This window comes from Apostichopus japonicus, chromosome 9 (genome assembly GCF_037975245.1).
Source record: "Apostichopus japonicus isolate 1M-3 chromosome 9, ASM3797524v1, whole genome shotgun sequence".
Lineage (NCBI taxonomy): Eukaryota > Metazoa > Echinodermata > Holothuroidea > Aspidochirotida > Stichopodidae > Apostichopus > Apostichopus japonicus.
In genome coordinates, this window is record NC_092569.1 from 6,457,497 (window position 1) to 6,475,912 (window position 18,416).

Below are 18,416 nucleotides of genomic sequence, written 5' to 3' on the forward strand. Positions count from 1 at the left end.
TGACATCGGTCACTTTTCATAGAAATGAACTTGTAATATTCGATGATATGAATCCTGAGATGTCTGAGGTCTAACCAAGTAGAGCCATGGCACTACTCTTTTTCCAAAAGTGTGCGTGTGGGGGGGGGGGGGGACATTTGATAGTGTGTCCTCCACCCATCGAAATGGATTGACGCCCATGCATTAAACGAAGGTAAACACAAACACAAATCCATCTAAAATACCAGTTTGCATGTTTACTACATTAATTCATATAAAACGCCATATATGTCACGTGGTCAATGGAGTTCAATGGGTCAAAACTTGTTATGAGAACTTTCAAAACAAATATGACGAAAGCAACATTGAAGTGGAAAGATTTTTATATTTCTTTGGAAAGTACGCAGGTATCGAAATTTATGTAACCTATGAAGTCCATATTAAAGGACGTCATCGTTTGTGGTAATGGTGTCCCATAAGATGTGTGTATAATACCTAACGGGGATAAATTAGCACTTCTTCAAACTCGAAATGAGCCACCACCCCCCCCCCCCACCCCGCCACCCCTCTGCTTCCTCCTCCGGCTATGTTATTTGCATTAAATATGAATAGATAAATTATGGTTTTGAAATATTAGATACTATGTTGATATTGTTACCGTGGGGACCGCAGTTGTTGGCAATGTACAATCCTCCTTTAAAGAAGAGAAGTCTGTAAAGATGAATGGCAAGAGTTGCTTTTAAAGTATTACCTTGACGCTGATTAAGATATAAAATCGTCATGCTGTTACACTGTCACTGAAATGCTTTTACATTTACACCCAATCAGCAGCTCGAACGGTGTGGCATACTATTGTTAAGAATGGTTAAGTGTATAAAAAAGCCCGATGTTATGACGAAATTCTTCCATTTTAGTTCTTAACATCATTTTTTATTTTATTATGCTATAACTATAACATTATGACGCATATGCTATTCAACTCAAACATGAATCTCTAATTCTAAGCAATGGATTAATTTTGTAAACATAAGGGTCGGAAATCTTATCTTCCTATTGTTGCATATTCAGGCTAACCTAACATAGATTCCTTTCTTTTGTGTAACACGGGAATTCTTTCACGCGGTATAGAGGCACTTAGCACGCATTACCGTGATAATGACGCTTACGGTAATTTCAACTGTGATGAGAGACACCGTAGCGATTGGTGGCACTCGCATTCTTGGTTCATTGATTCATTCATAGCCATTTGGATTATTGCAATAGTTCGCTCCATGGTTTTCCAGGGTATCTGATTCAGAGACTGCAACGTCTGCAGAACAGCGCAGCCAGGCTTGTTGTAGACTGCTATGACTTCAACACACCATCGTTGAGTATCAGAATTCAGAATTAAGTTCAAAGTACTTCTCATGGTGTATTCATGGAATGGCACCCGCCTATTTGTCAGACGATCTGTCCTTCCAGGTCAATACTCATTATACCTTGCGTTCTAGCAATACACTCACTCTCACTGTTCCCAGAACTTAACTGAAAACCTATAGCGACCGTGCCTTTCCATCAGCCGGGCCCAAGCTCTGGAATGGTCTGCCCATATCTCTGCGGAGTTCTCCCACTCTCAGTCAGTTCAAGTCTTGTTTGAAGACCCATTTTTTCAAGTTGGCGTTCTGTTAGGGTTGTACAGCGCTAGTGAATACTTCGTAGATTTTAGCGCTTTATTAGTTCATTTATTATTATTATTATTATTATTATTATTGGTGTTCATTTTGCAATAATAATCAGCGAGTTCACAAGGTCTAATAACCCCCAAACACAGTAATGTGGCCATTTCACGTATTACTTATTTTCTTATCGTCAATAGGATTGCACTTATATTTAACTAAGTTAAATTAAATTATATTAAATTAACCTAGAGCAGTTAACAAGACAACGTTACGTAACAAACTGTAATATTTATATACCTTTACATGGCATTCGTAAATTTCAATCATAATTACTTCATCCCTTCTGTGAATTGTATGTTCTTTGACAATGTCCGTCGTAAGTTATCAGTCAATGTCGATCGACTTGATGACGTTTGTTGTGAAAGAGAAATCATCTCGTTTTTAAGAATGTCGCCCTCACACTCTTGTTATATTGATTTTGTGTTTCTTCAAAGTTGCTATCGTGCGCTTTTTGCAATAGTTCATAACTACACCAGTTTGCAGTTAAATAGCTCCTCACAGCTCTTTTATATTTTTAACTTAAGGTAAGGGATCTATACTCCCCCCTCCCCCTTCACCCCGTAACTGCAAGTTAAAATCCGTTTAGATGAAAATTCGCCCATCCTCTTGAGAATGTACATGTTCATGATGGCGAGAGAATTTTCAGATAGAAAATACCAGAACTCGGAAAGCTATTATGAGAAACAAATAAGTTAAATATGAAATTGACTGTAACTACCATGTTGAACAATACAATACTATTTACAATACTTACTTACTCTTGAATTAATTTTCCACAATGACTGTCAGATTAAATCATTTCAGTTAGACCCAGTTTTTGTAAAATTTCATTCACACTTGTTCTAATGACACTTTTGGAATATTTTATTATATATCAGACCTTCGAATTATTTAAAGAAATAGAGAAGTAAAGCCAAATTAACCCTAACATGTGTCTTCAAATCTCTGACTTTTTGTAAAGACCAAGGAATATTAGCGAATACGTTCAACGTAACACTTTCAATATGACGGTTCTAATTAGAAAGGGTTAGAAAAATGGAAGTTGGATTAACACATCGGTTGATACATGTTTTTTTCCTTAAAACTAATGGCTTTACCATCCGTTAAGAATTTCAAATTTTGGCGGGTTGCCACAACATTCAGTTTTAAGGAACAGGGACAACTTGTTTGCTGGCGTAAGTCCTGCGCGTTGCCTCAGAAGAGAAATGCGCACTCACCTTTATGAAAACTTTGTTTCGATAGGAAATTAGAGCAGGGGAGTAGGGTGAGGAGGGTGAAGAAGGGACAAGGCACGGATGGAATGACGGACGGACGGACGGACGGACGGATAGGATGGGATGGGATGGGATGGGATGGGATGGGATAGCATGTTAAATATAGATCATTTTCATAAATATATATACTTTTTTAAATTTAATTCATTTCTGTAAAGATATTTCAATTAACAAAATTCTGAAAACATATTTTAAACGCCAAAGAAGGTAGTTTTGCTTAACACCATTCCTCCATCCAAAGCTAATTGTATCTTGATTATTATCACCGGTTAACTGAAAGTTACTAACAGCAAGTTACCCCACAATATACCCCACCGTCAAAAATTATAGGAAATTTCTGAAGACCGAAACTATAGAAAAAGCTAAAGATATAGATATATATATTTACAGTTAAGGTGTAAGGTGAAATACTCATTACACTACTGTATTAATACATGTCATTTGACATATATGCATTTTTAAAGCTTATAACCACTTTTTAAAAAAAATACATTATATTGGTATACTGATATTTGTTAAATAAGAATGAATTTGAAAGCGCAAAGAAGAAAATGGTTGTTTATTTAAAAAAAATGTCATTAAACTTCTCAGCCAGTTCTTTTAATGATTTTCTTTATCTGCTTTAAGGTAATTAATAACCAATTTCTCAGTTTTCATTGATACGTTGTAAACAGTCAACCTCTCTTTTATATTACTTTTCGAATTAATAAAGAGCCTTTCTAGTAACAAGAGTGCGTCTGCTTAAGCTGGGAATAAATTAAAGTTTATCACGTGAAACAAATAATAAGCGGTTGAAAATGTATTGACTGAATAGAACGGGAGACGCTATATGCGTAGCTTCAACTCCTGTTAGTATAAGTTAAATATTGCTGGAAGCGTTATTTATTATTTAATTCTAGTAAATGACGTAATCACAATATCGTTGTACAATTCGTGCTCTGATATTGATACTTATTCGCTTTGGCCAATCAGCTTTAACTTAATACAGGAACATATATGAGACAAAGTTACGTAGTATATATTAACGACATCACAGCAGCCAAGTCAGTCATTCAAAGCCTAACGGAGAACATCAACGACAAGTAGAGCGGTCAACTTAGAACACAATGAAGAGAAAGAAATTTTTTCAGCTTTTCTATTTAGCACTAATCATCATCGATATGACGGATGCCGGAAGTAAGTATATATTTTTACATGATCATAAGAATTGTGTATTCCATTTTTCTTTCTTTTTACCATAAACAAAATAACAATATGTTGAGTCTCTTTAAGTCTCCCGTGGGGGTTGTCAGGCTGTCTTGGTTGAAGAATTTGAGCATACATAAAGTACATCTTGTTCTGTTCTCAATTTCGTTTCTGTTTGATTAACTATGTAGACTTCCACTTTTCTTTATCACACTATTCTTAGACATACTGCAGCAGATTTGAAGTTCTTCTAATGGCTTATTTTAGTAACCTTGTGAAACAAGAGCAACGTGAGCAAGGCAACTTTCACAACATTTCGCCAATTTCGAGCAAGGATTCTTCACTCTTGTGGGGCCTCGAACTGCTTGAATATTAACATATTTACCCTTCCCTATTCGTGTATCCGTCTAGATTACAGGTTACCTATATTTTACTAACTTCTGTATGTTTATCTAGGTTTTTTGTGATATTAGAGTCACACCAGTTGATTTCTAGAAATATGCTGTGTTTACAGTTCCTAGGTCAGTTAATATATGACAACTTAAATTTCGTTTACAAAAGTTAACCTTATGCCTAAGGAATACGTTTCATCAGAACTTGAGTCTAGTTCTAGATGGTTGTACAAGAGAAATAGTATCACAAACCTGACAAATAGATTAGTTATCTAAAGTTACACCACATAACTGGCCATCATACCCAGAAACGCTTCTTCTCTCTTAGTATACAGACAACTAGTTCAATATGCAAAGAAACACATCTGGACTGGAATTTGCAGTACGAGAACTGCTGCCAAATGCATCATTTAAGGTTTGACGATTCCAATATTGGTTTTTTATACCATCCGAATTTAAAATTTACTTATTTACTTTTTAATTCCATGTTCTGTTCTGATTTGTGCTTGTACATGTAGCTGCTTCTGATGTTTCTTCATTTTTTGTATTCATAGGATTGTGTGACTTTGCTTCGAAATTTCCATGTAAAGGAAGTCACTGTTTACCTTCGCCTGGTAAATGTAAGTAAAAATATGCAGAACACAAAATGTTGACAAACTATGGTTTATATTATAAGAAGTTTAACATGCCAAAAAGTTGATGTATTTCCGTTGCCTGTGTTACAAGTTGTTTTGAAACTCGACGTGAACCTAGCTCGTTTAAGTTTTATTTCAACCAAAAATACTGGTACAAAACTCCATTGTTTTAGAGACATCACTTAAGACCGGTATTTGTTGGTTCGTTATTATATCTTCATGATCTGCGTGCATAAATTCATTAGTTAAACTTTATATAACAAATTTCTGTCACCAAAGACACGTCATCCTCCTCACTTCAATTTGAAAATATTCTTTCATTTCATTATCTTTTTTTTTTAAAAACAAGGTCTTGATTTGGAAAAATAAAGTATAGGTCTAGAAGATATTGTCCCTTAGAACAGGCTTGTAAATTTGTACAATATTTACATTATTAACAATATTCTGTCTATAAAGACAGCCACTTCAAACATCCGCTTCTCTTCCTTGTTTGGTCTGTTAAGATAACATCATGTTAATTTATTTGTGTTGTGAGTGATATTCTTATTTGCGACTATCTTAGACCACTTTAATATGAAAACTGAGAACTGTAGTGCAAACTAATCAGAAAGAGGGCTTAATTCAACAATATTCTCTTTCCATTTAATTGAACTCACTTTACAGCATTTATGTTAATACAAACTTGTCACTAAACATCCTTACTATCCTTTTTTCTAGGTGAGGCAATGCAAGAAACAAAGGAACCAAATACTGCAATGGCCACTGAACCACAAAACACGACTTCATGTAAGTCCCGTAGTATCACACGCATTGTTATAATATCAGGTAACAATATTTAAAACCACTTTAATTATGCATTAGTTTGCAATTTTTATGACTAAGTTCCTGTTATGTAGTGAGTGGGTCATGACTATAGAAGAGATTATTAAATTATGATACACAGACATATCATTTTATTATTATCTGTTTCATGGGGAATACGATAACAATTAAGCTGCTAATTTATATATGTTGTTAATGATATTCTTATTTTCCACCGTCTCATGCCATCTTCTTACTAAACAAGATAAGTCTATAGTCTAAACTGAAGTGCAAGCAACCAGAAAGAGGGCTTAATTAAATACAGTTCTCTTTCCAATTAATTGAACCCACTTTACAGCATTTATATTAATACAAAATTGTCACCAAACATCCTTCCTATCCTATAAAGGTAAGACAATGCAAGATACAAAACAACAAACTACTGCAGTCACTACTGAACCACAAAGCTCCACTCTAGGTAAGTCACGTAGCATGTTACTACTAATATCATGTAATTATATAAGTGATCAGTGATTTATTAACATGCTTTCTTTCAAGTTGCAATCAGCTTTCCGTCGTTTAGTTCATATTAAGATGATACGACATGGAAATATGTAAAAAAAAAATCATGAGATTTCAATGCTTAACTGCTCTTATCTCCATGCAGGTTCTTTGATGTATACGTGTCCTCCGAACATGATCTATGGAAACTGCACTTGTGAAGCAACATGTGAAGATCCCAAAGGAGAGTCCGCTTGTAAAAGTACCTGTTTAGCTAGTAAGGGCTGTATCTGCAAAGCTGGCTTAATGCTGAATGGAAGTGACTGTATCAGTGCGAGTAGATGCAGCTGTTTCGTTACAGATGTCAACTTGGTTATATCGGTGAGCTATTGTGACATCTATTTAAATGTCAGCTGACAATTTAACGATTTTCCCTTTAAATGGATATTTGATCACATCATTTAATTAATCTTACGACATTTGTGTTAAGGCTACCAATGTATAGATTACATTTCATCTGTTTTAGAATGGAGAAACATACGTTAACGAAAACTGCACCCAGAAGTGTTCCTGTAGCAATAACCGATTGATTTGTGAGGATGACTACAACTGTAGTATCAATGCTATGTGTGATGTCAAGAATGAAGTACGACAGTGTTATTGTAATGAAGGATATGAAGGTGAAGGTGAAATTTGTGAATCCTTGTACACAGACTGCCAGGATGTATATGACGATGGAGAGAATCCAGATGGCGTATATACAATCATACCTACTGGATGACATGGTTTACCATTCAACGTATCTTGTAAAATGGAAAACGGTGGAGGATGGACCGTAAGTCTTTATTGAACAACATGAATGTTTCAACTGTGTATATGTGAGGTATAATGATTAAGTCTATAGCAGACGCTAATGGAAGTACGAGTTTCGGTTTTCAGTTTTGTTGCACTTTTATAATTCCTTACCAGGGATCGAGTATAACTTAAAAATACTTTAGTAGATGAAAAGGATGACAATCCTAAAAAATTGCCCTCCCCCTAAAGAAAGAAAGGAAGTCCTACGTTCTTTATACTGAAATAATATTTGTTAAATATATATTCGTTTGGTATTTCGTAAGTTAAATTTTCCTGTTAGTATGATTCAACTGCTCGCCCATCATTACCTTTCATTATTTTGACCCGCTATCCTTTCAGGTGTTTCAACGTCGTACTGATGGCTCTACTAGTTTTTTATCAAAACTGGACTGCGTATAAAGAAGGGTTTGGTGACAGCAGGAACTTATGGCTGGCAAATGAAAAGCTCCATTACTGGACGAACCAGAGAAACTACAAGCTTCGCTTTGACATCACTACTTCTAGTGGATCGGCTTTATATGCTGAATATACAGAGTTTCAAATACAGTCTGAAAGCAATTACTTCACAATGAATAAACTGGGCAGTAGCATTGGAAATACAGGTTTGTTGCATACTTGTTATTTGCGCCTCTCCTTGGATAGTAGGTCAAGTTAGAATTACTTGTTATGTTCACACTAAACTTCATGAGAAAATGGTCGTCACGGTTCCACCACATTTTGATGTTAAAAATTACCAACAAATTATGTATAAGTACACTTGAACAGAAACCCTTACAACAACAATCCCCCTCCTCATTTCACACTTCACACTTCTCCAGTTGTATCGACGAGAAAATTATATAGTTTATCATCCATTTCAGGGTATGTATGATCAGTGTCGCGCATTAACTAGAAAGCAAAAACCGATAGAAACAGAACAAGTGATGAAGTAATCAAAAATACCATGTTGTTGTTGATTTGTATCTCCCTTTCAACCATCTCAAGTAGTTGTAATTGATGTAAAGAAGCGCCTTTTTACTTTCGCAAGTTTTGATTTTATCATCTTGGAAAAGCAAAGAACGCTTTCTTTCGAATGGGATTTGAGCCAGTAATCTCAGGATTTCTTTACAAAAATCAATTTGCAAACAATCTCGTCCTATCTGGGCTCATTACTTTAAATAGACCGTATAGTGTTAGATATTTATCCTATACACATATCAATTCGATATCATTGGTATCACTGACAAAATATTGAAGTAGTCTGACCAGCAGATGAATTTGAACGTATGCAGAAATAGCAAGCATCAGTATAAGAGCAGGACATATTATGGAAGAGAAATACGACTATATATCTTCACAGAACCAGTAAAAGAGAATTAAAAATTGAGGGCGTGCAGTAAACACACACTATTAGCAGAATAATGATTAGTATAACATCTGTAAAACAATATAATCAAGAAGAGCCATACACCGTGATTCAAGACAAAGACCACCCGAGACATAGATAAAATTACAAATATTAAAAAATAATAACTAAATAAAAACTAGTTAATGGAAAGCCCATGATTGAGCTCTCCGTTAGGACAGAATACAATTTTTACTAATTTTATCATAATATTCAATATCTGAATAAAACAAACTGTTAGCAAACTGCTTATCCACTGAAGAGCCTGTGTAATATAATATGTAAACGTAATAGGGCGTGACGTCTTGATCCTAGCAGGATCCTCCTCATAGGCCGAATGACAAATTATAGTGACAAGTTACAGAAACAGAAGGGACCCTTCCGTTACTGTAACTTGTAATTCGGCCTCTGAGGAGTATCCTGCTAGGATCGAAACGTCCGACCCTCTGACTTTTACGCAATAAGTAATATCAACAGACAATATTCTCCTGTTGGCAAGCATAGTTTGTATGTTAATTTACATCAGTTTATTTAAATCCACCTCGATTCAGAAGGAAACCTAATTTAAATTAAGAACAGTAAAGAATAAATCAGCACTTGAAATATAATGAATTCTGAATCTCTTTCAAGGTAATCCTCCCCTCCCTCCCCTCCCTCCCCACCCTCCTTTCTTCCCAGTACATTGTGAAACTTATTTATTATCAAAAGTGTGCAATATATCAGGATACGTACGCTATTGTTTATTGTACTAGCATTAATTACTGATGGTTCTTACTATCTTACCTCACAGGTAATTTTTTCGAATACAGTAGAGGAAAACAATTCAGCACTTATGACAGAGACAATGACGCATGTGGTATCTACAACTGTGCAGAGAAGCACAGAAGCGGCTGGTGGCACTCGAATACTTGGTGTCGGTGCTTTTCTACTTACAATTGCGATTATTTCCAATACAGCAGCAGCTGTACGTCAGGTTGTACTTATGAAAACCTCAACGGTGTCTACGATGGTAACAACGGAGAAAACACTTTCTCTAATGCTAACTGCAACCTCCAATTCGTTGAGATGAAAATTCGACCGTCCTCTTAACTTGATGAACAAGATGCCTGTGAAACTGAGCATTTTAGGACACATTTTTCATCAATATTCAAAGTTCAAAAAGTCTGGCCAAACGGAGCGTGGTTGGAATAGATTTTATGAAAGACTTTTACTTGTGTGTAAAGTTCATGTTTATTAAAGGTCACATTGGTTATAATTGAAATTGACTTCTCCAACTTTTTAACTTAAAAGCATAAACAATATAGATTAATGGGACAATCGCTTTAGTATATACTATATTTTAAACATCTGGTAAAAACTGAACTCTGGTTCAAAGTATATCCCCGCCCAGAGGAGATAGCTTAGTAATTTATTAAGTAAAACTGTCTGCCCCGTTAATCGGCAATGCTTCGCTTAGTCATTGCAACCAGTGCATCGCAAGTAGGGGATGAGTATACAGAGTTTCTAGAGAGTCTATACAAAAACAAACTACAGAATGAAAAAAAGGAGCAGAGGAAACGCGTTGCGATAGGGTAGTCCTAATGAAGCTATATATATATATATATATATATATATTTATATATATATAAATATATTGTAAACAATGTGGTAACTTTCATTGCGCAGAGAAAAACGCGCATAAACTTGACACATAGGCCACACCCACGTCTTACAGCATAATTATGATGCAAGTGACATATCCAGCATCATCGTTGTTCTTTGTAATCATAGCCATCTCAGTAAATATAATAACGGCAAATATATATTTGTTCAACGAAATCTTCGTACTTAAAACTCATGCATTTATATCACAGCGCACATATAATCTGTATTCCGATAATCCAAACAGACCATAAGACGATAATATTGGTGTTCGTCACTACAGTTTCTCCTAATCCTTAAAAGATTAAAACTTAGGAAGAGACTTTGGAAGACAATTTGCCAGAACCTGCGCATTAATACCCGCCCACACCCTCGTCCCCATAAATCAGTGCAACATGATCACTTTTATCTTTCAATATATGCTGGTTCATTCACTCTTTGGTCATTTGAGCTTTCAGCCTTAACTGATACTAGAATGTTCTCATACTGTTATATACGAATAACCTCTAATGACTACGTTACCATACCGCAATGAGAGTTAAACAAACATCTTTGTATCATTGACTAATAAAGCTTCTAGGCTCAGTGGTTCTAACTTTATACTGTATCAACCAAAAATAACCACAAAAAGCCCAAACACCATCCTTTTCCCACATTTATAGATTTTGGGAGTTAAAATAATTTTAAATTTACTTTCCGTTTAATTGTTCCATTCCTTGTTCAGCGATATAGAAGATCGGGGTACTATGACGTGCCTACTCTGGCTACTACGCAGTGCACTTTCATCATAATTCTGCTGTCAAGTTGCAGGCTGATTGAATGATTTCGTCAAGCAAGTTCCATTTAATGTTCAGTTATAAAGTGAATTTTAAATATAGAATGCATTGTTACATTGTTGTATAGTATATATATATATATCTATATATATATATATATATCTATATATATCTATATATATATATATATATATATATATATATATATATATATAGTAGTACCCCGATATATATATATATATATCTATATATATATATATATCTATCTATATATATATATGTATATGTATATATATATATATATATATACACACTCTAAAAACTGAAGTGCTAATTTAGTAGCTCCAACACGGTGCTAGTCATCAATTAGCACTTTAAGAGCTAGTATCTCAACCTTCAAGTGTTAAATAACTTGCACCATACCAAAGTGCTATCGCCGTAGTTGTGATGCACTGCACTTATTAAGTGCTGAAAGTTTCGTATTAACTTTTGATTGGCTGAAGGCGGTGACGTCAGTAACATGCAACAACGCTATTGGTTATAACCAAATAGTTGCATATCGCGTCGCTAGACGTGACAACTGACGAACGTTCCCCCGGTAGACGTAAGTTTCTGAATTGAAATCTGTGAATATTCACCAGAGTAAGGAATATTTGAAAGCTGATATGGCGACCTTTTATGAAATTTGAGTGATCATTCATGTTTTCAATAACCTAGCTTCGCTGATGACGTCGGGAATTCCCTTGAAATAATTCCTCTGTCGACGTCTTAGTGATGGTAGCCTACCACTTATTTCATAGGTCTATTCACGTATGTAAATGCCAAATGCGCTCTGATATAACATTAGGTTATGCCAAGTTTATGATTGGGCGTTTATAGGCCTAGCCTACCTCCTTATTGTAACATTTATAAGGCCTAACTTTATGGCCGCCAATGGTGATTCGATTGAGGTGTGCTACTGGTACTACAGTCTACTGTGTTTGCACAAGTGACCATCACAGAGTCTTAACGTATAAGAGAGGCAGGCCCAATGCAATAAGTATTAGTATTGGTTTATATGCCAATGCCTAAAGAATATGAGCCGATGGCCGCTAGACGACCACAAGAGAACGTTGTGGAAGGCCTGCCACTCCATATTACGCTTTGAATTTGTGGTAGCCTAGCCTAGGCCTAACATTATTGTGGTAACAGGCCTCACGTTGGTGTTGTTAATGTTACTTTGCAGTGTAAGGTCTGTGTGTGATTGCCGACTACAAAATGAAGTAGCCTACAAAGTACAAGTACAAACCATACTTCACAGTCATACATTATTCAGGTTTAGAGAAAAATTAAAGTAAATGTAAACATAAAATAATGATCAGAGTAATTGTATACATCCTATTCTTATTTGACCTTCATAGTGTTTCCCATTTTTCATGCATCGTTTAATGTTGTGTACCCTAATGTTTGCCTTGTTTGCACCTATCAAGGAAGGCCTACTAAAAGTATGTTTTTCTTTTGAAATGATGACTCCCAATGTAAATATGCTTCATTTAAGATGTTCTGTCATGAAAAGTGAAAGATTATAGGTAGGCTAAATTTTCCAATTAATTTGAAACAAATTTCGGTGAAACTTTTAACCATGCTTTTTTTATCGAAACTGTTTATAGACTCGAGCTTTTGCAGAAAAATGAAAGAAACCTGACATGTTTTGAGATTCATTGCATGTTTTCTTGTTCTATTCTTGTACTTGTAGATTTTGCAAGACTTTGAGCAGATGTATGGATATCAGGTCGCCAATAACTTTTTGATGAAATGGGGGGAACATTCCCGCTTCATTTGGAAGTACATAGCATGTACTCACCAACTCAGCTCTGCTGTTTGAATTTGAAGAAACAGAAAAGTCTGAGGGTATGTTTCAAAAAAGTGCTAACATTTTGTAGTCATGTGACTCTCATTATGCAAGTTCAGTCAAGTTTTCTGTAGTGAATATTTGGTATGCTAGCTCTTTAAAAGACTGCTATAGGTAAAATCATGTACAGAAAAGTGGCAATGCTGTTAACAGTTTGTCTGGTACCCAACTTTCTTTAAACATACATGGAAGAAATGAATGAAAGTGATTAAACCGAAACTGAATTACATTCCAATCTAGATTTTGAAGAAGACTTAAGTTCTGACACCATAGAAGCTGGTGGGAGCTTATGTGGTTGGTGGGCATCTACCTGTTTAACGATAGTTCATTAAGTGGTATTATCTCCTGCAGTCTTATGTGAATTTTCAAGTACTGAAGCTAACTTGGCTAAACTGATCCATGGGAGGGGACCCATCACGAATGTATCCAAAAATTGAGGTCAAAGATCATTTAAGTGTCAATTCAGGCTGCAGCGTGTGAATCAAAAGTAGCCAGATTATTATCAGATTGCTCGCAAATTGTTGAAATCAGTGGATTAAAACTTGTATCCAGATTTCAGATCAAAGGTTATAACTAAAATTTGTAGCCAGTTCTTAGGCCCATGCACTAAAATTGACTAAGCTGGCAATCCTGTTCACTTTTGCTTTCTTTACAGCTGTGGAGTAAGAGTTAACTGAAGGAAATTTGTTTCTTGAGCCACGTACTGTTAAAGCGCTGTGGGTGGAGGGGTGTGTTATTATTCTAGAAACATTCTAGAACCAATGTTGTAGGTCTGGTGGTGTAGGGTTGTACCTGTATAGCCACTTGCTTGGTTCATTCATTGATACGAGTTACTGTACCACTTGATGCCTTAGTTTCCTCCACCCAACAGTGTATTCAATAAGCAAAAGTATTAATTTCCTGGCCTAACCAATTTCAATTATAGAAGCATCCCAGAAATCCTTCAGTCTTCCACCATATTTATTTTAGTGACTTTGAAAAGACCTATGACTGTGAAATTGACATAGGCGTATGTAATTGGGTTCAGTGGACATGAAAGTATATCAGATTAATGTTTTTTTTTTTTTTTTTTTGGGGGGGGGGGCATGCAGTGCCTATGTGTAATTTGTATATTGCAATTTCTAGAGCAAGTAGTAGGAACAAACAATTACTAACTGACACGTCACACTATTTTGTTGACATATACATCTGTTTTGTTGAGATATGTAATCTGTTTTTATGTTTTTCATTATTAAGAAACTTCATTTTCTGCTTTAGAACATGCATCCATGTACGGTCTCTTTGCATTGGTTCACCTATTGCCGTCTTTCAACACAAAGAAAAGTGGAAAATGCAGTCGAGATGACAATGTCCGTTACTTCATCGCCCGGCAACCAGTAAGTTGTTTTGTGTGTTGAGTGGGAAAGATCTGCCAAAATTCATGCAGATTGATCAATCTTCAACCATTTGAGCCTAGGGGATATTGGTGCTGACATTCTGTCCTCTAGGCCTCAGCCCCTTGGCTCAATCTGCGCTGGGCGGTCCAGGTAGGTGCTTTTATTAAGTGTGTCTTTCCTTCAGGAGATAAGAGTCAACCACATAAAACTATCTGATACAGATGTGGGTCAATGTAGACTATTCTGTACCTGAGCCAGATCATCCTTAATTATATATCAAGTAATATCTGCATATCTTTTTAGCTGGTTAGATATTAACATGGATTTTATATTTGGTTAAAATATGGCACTAGCCAGGCAGCAGTTCAGGCAAGATACATAATAGTACGGTTAGTGATGCAAGCAGGATGTGAACTAATTTTCACCCGGACTTGTTGAAGTTTTCAGAGGTTACTAGATAAATTGGCATTATTTTGGAAATTAATGCTTGCTTAATTTATTTTCTTCTTAGATCGGAACAAATGTGGAAGAATATGCAAGGAAAAGCCAACTCAGCAGTAAATAGCCACACCTCTTGGCCATTGGAAGCAATGTGACTGACTTGCAGCAGTTTTTTTGTAGTTCTGGATGGAGTTGCCCTACCTGTTTCCAGGCAAGCATGTGGAATTGTAGCAGCTACAGATAATTTAATGAAAGTTCATTATGTTTTTAATGTAGCATATGCGGTGCAGCTCACAGATTTCAACACCTTTATCCAAACTGTGTTGTATGGCATACGCCTAACAGGTCAAAAGATAAGTAATCATGTTAAGGAGATAAGGATTGCTTTGCAAAATGTGGAGTAGAGACTGTTCACAGTTTAGTTAAAAAGCATTAAGGAAAGTCTGTTGCAAGCATGTCTTAAAATTTATTCGTTTTAATTACTAGCATTAATCTCTTTCAACATTTCTCTTAACGTTTCTTAAGTTGCATTGGCCATTTTGTAGTAGAAAAACATGCTGTATGTTTTTACTTTGGGATCAGTGTTTCAATTCTAGTAATCCTTTAGAGCTCAGCATATACCTATTATATAAAGTGTAGTTGGATTTTCGACATTAACAGAAATATAAGGCCTACAACACAGGGTTAACAAATACAAAACTGAACACTACACAACTTAGACCCACATATATCTCTAAAATCATCTCCAGATGAACCTGGTTATGATGGATAAATTCAGGTTTTGACCAGTTATTCAGGTTGTACAGTTGATGATTTAAGTTTGGGCTTATAAAAATGGGAGGGATACTGCTTGCACCAGATCTCAGCCACAGCCACTCACACAAATTACTCATTACTAATTAATGACTCACAATATGTCAGGTACTTGCTCGCCCTTCGGGAGCGTAGGTTTACCTAACTTAGTCTTGATTGGGTGTTGTCACTGTTAATTTTATCATGTTTTAAAACATTCATTCAGACTGTTAGATGTTATTCAGTGTTATGTTTCAATTTAATTTTGCCCCATTTGGGGATCAAGTTGGTGTTATTTTCATTTGACTTAATCAAAAGAGTGGAGTGAATAGGTTTGAAGGTGTTGTCCAAAATAAGGGACCATGGGAACAAAGCCTCATTGGGTCACGGGTGGTCAAAAAAGTGTTTTTTTTTTAAATTTAATTTTTGTCTAATCTGAGATCTTTTCCAGTTGGAATCTTGATTTTACTGAATTTTAGGGGTGCATAGTCCCATCTCCTGTAAATATCACTCAGTACTAATACAGAAAATTAATATCATGTTTGAAAATTGTAACATCCATGGCTAAATGTAAACATAAAGTTAGGCTAGAACACTATGCATGGATATACTCTAGCACTTCTGGTCAACAGCCTTAAATTTATAGTAACCAAAGGGTTTAGCTGAGATACTTAAGCTAATCCGTCTTTACTATTTGGTATAAGTGTAACTTATGAATTTTTATTTCTCAAGTACAGGAAGCAATACAAGGAAGAAAGAAAAAAAAATGTGTTCCCTTTTATTTCAGTCAGGAGATGCTGTGTTTTGACCTACCCTTTGCATTCCATATTTTGCAAGTGATACAGATTAATTAGGACTTGCACTTACAGGTGCTATATTTGCTCTTTCCAGTGCTGGTGGTAGCACTTAAAGTGCGGGACTGTTGTAGCACTTTTCAGGTGCTTGTATGGTTAGCACCTTTGAGAGCGCTGTTTATAGCACTTAGGGTGCAGTCCCTCATAGGGCTCTTGGTAAGTGCTATAAAATAGCACTCTATGTGCTGTTTTCAGCACTTTGTTTTTTAGAGTGTATATATATATGAATATAAATAATATTGCTGATTGAATGTATTGGTCTATTTTTGACTTGCTTAATCTTTCATTCTTCGAGGGTGGGCATCACAATACGTGGTCTGCATTGATGTCATAATGGCAAATGTTTTCGAGACCTTTGCTTTTTCTATAATAATCTCCCGTTTGATGTATCCATAAACCTGATAGGCCTACAGTCTGAAGATTTGCTTAGTTGTCAACGTTCTCAGCATTAAAATTTCATCAACATGAAACTTTTCTTTTTTTGTGGAAACTTTATTCTTCTCTGTGCATATGCAAGTAAAATATTATGATGAATGAAAAACATTTTTCAGTTCAATTGCCGTGATAACATCATTCACTTTGCTGTAGTTAGATTCACAAATAACACAAAATTTGAAAACCTAACACGTGTACCAAACGAAATACTAAGAGGATTTTGTTTTGACCCCAGGATTTTTTTTATTTTAATAACCAGCATTTATATTTAGCAAGCAACTCCAGCAGTCGGATATCCCTTTAAAACATACAACGATTGGCGTGTACCGATGATTATTATTAATTCTATATCTCCATGATTGTACTATCATATTCCATATTTAATGGTAATATACTTAGCCTATTTCTTGTAAGCTCAATATAAGCTTTCGTACTAATTGAAAGTAACTCGACCGGATTTATTTGAATATCATATAGCGCTTGTTTTCATAGAATATGCTCCATTTTTTACTATAATGATGGTACAAACAAAGAAGTCGGTCGTATGTATACATGTCCTTGCTATATTATTGCATCGATAATAGATGCCTGTCATACAAGGAAAGTAATGCATATAATAACTTGGCAGAAACTCTTTTGCTGTTGATTAATTATAGCTGCAGTGTCAACTCGTTCTCGATCAGGCGACGTGATAAAAGATTTAACGACCCTTTTTTAATTGAAATTTAATTTGACAGATGAATACAGGCTGCATAAAGAGTATAAATTATATCCAAAAATAACACGCAGACGTGGTATATGTTTTGATAATGATAATGATCGCCAAAGCTGATGCCATACATGATTCCATCGTAATCGCAACAGGAACAATAAACTGAAGCGAACCTTCGAAACTTTGGAGATAAAAAACGACACAAACAGCTAGACTATCTAAAGCGCTTAGTATCGATCTGTAATACATGGATATCTGTATACACACACAAACACACGCACACATATATATATATATATATATATATATATCCATATCCATTTCCATATACATATCCATATATAATTAGGAGCAATAAAAGGTTTTAAGAACATTGACCTTTCAATTTCATTTTTTTAAATCCCTTTCCGAGGGCAAAGGAAGATATTGGATGGTGATGGCGATGTGTATGTGTGTTGGGAGGGGGGGGGGGGTAGGACGTGTTCCCTAGCCTACTAAATTATCTCGTGATGTGATTATCTTATTGGAATTTGTTTCAATGCGTTATACCCTACTTACCCCCACCATCCCCCCCCCCCCTCTATCACTTGGGAAGGCTGGAGCCAGCACTGTTTAATTTGCCTTATCCTTACGTTATCCTCACGATGAGAGTACTCTCACACATAATGATCGCATCTTGTACATCGCAGTTACGTCACATAATTGAGGATGCGGTGTTGTTATATCTGCACAAAGTTTACTCTCATTTAGATAATGGTAGACAGTCTACGAGAT

General features: G+C 35.6%; 1 protein-coding gene and 1 long non-coding RNA gene across 4 annotated transcripts in view; both read left to right on the top strand.

The window, feature by feature from the left end:
- LOC139973712 (uncharacterized) overlaps positions 1-10,231 on the top strand; it is a 51,480-nt gene extending 41,249 nt beyond the window's left edge. Inside the window, exons 4-9 of the mRNA XM_071980558.1 lie at positions 5,901-5,969; positions 6,394-6,462; positions 6,652-6,866; positions 7,012-7,320; positions 7,680-7,942; positions 9,515-10,231. Coding sequence (XP_071836659.1) covers positions 5,901-5,969; positions 6,394-6,462; positions 6,652-6,866; positions 7,012-7,266 — 608 coding nt within the window. The 3' untranslated portion in view covers positions 7,267-7,320; positions 7,680-7,942; positions 9,515-10,231. The remainder of the gene's footprint in view (positions 1-5,900; positions 5,970-6,393; positions 6,463-6,651; positions 6,867-7,011; positions 7,321-7,679; positions 7,943-9,514) is intronic.
- Positions 10,232-11,456: 1,225 nt separating this feature from the next.
- Positions 11,457-17,172, top strand: LOC139974392 (uncharacterized). Of its 3 annotated transcripts, none has more exons than XR_011795472.1 (4): positions 11,457-11,951; positions 12,877-13,031; positions 14,290-14,408; positions 14,920-17,172. It is a non-coding gene; the product is annotated as an uncharacterized lncRNA (long non-coding RNA). The 3 variants fall into 3 exon arrangements; XR_011795471.1 differs by having other exon boundaries at positions 11,457-11,745; XR_011795470.1 differs by having other exon boundaries at positions 11,457-13,031.
- Positions 17,173-18,416: the final 1,244 nt, after the last annotated feature.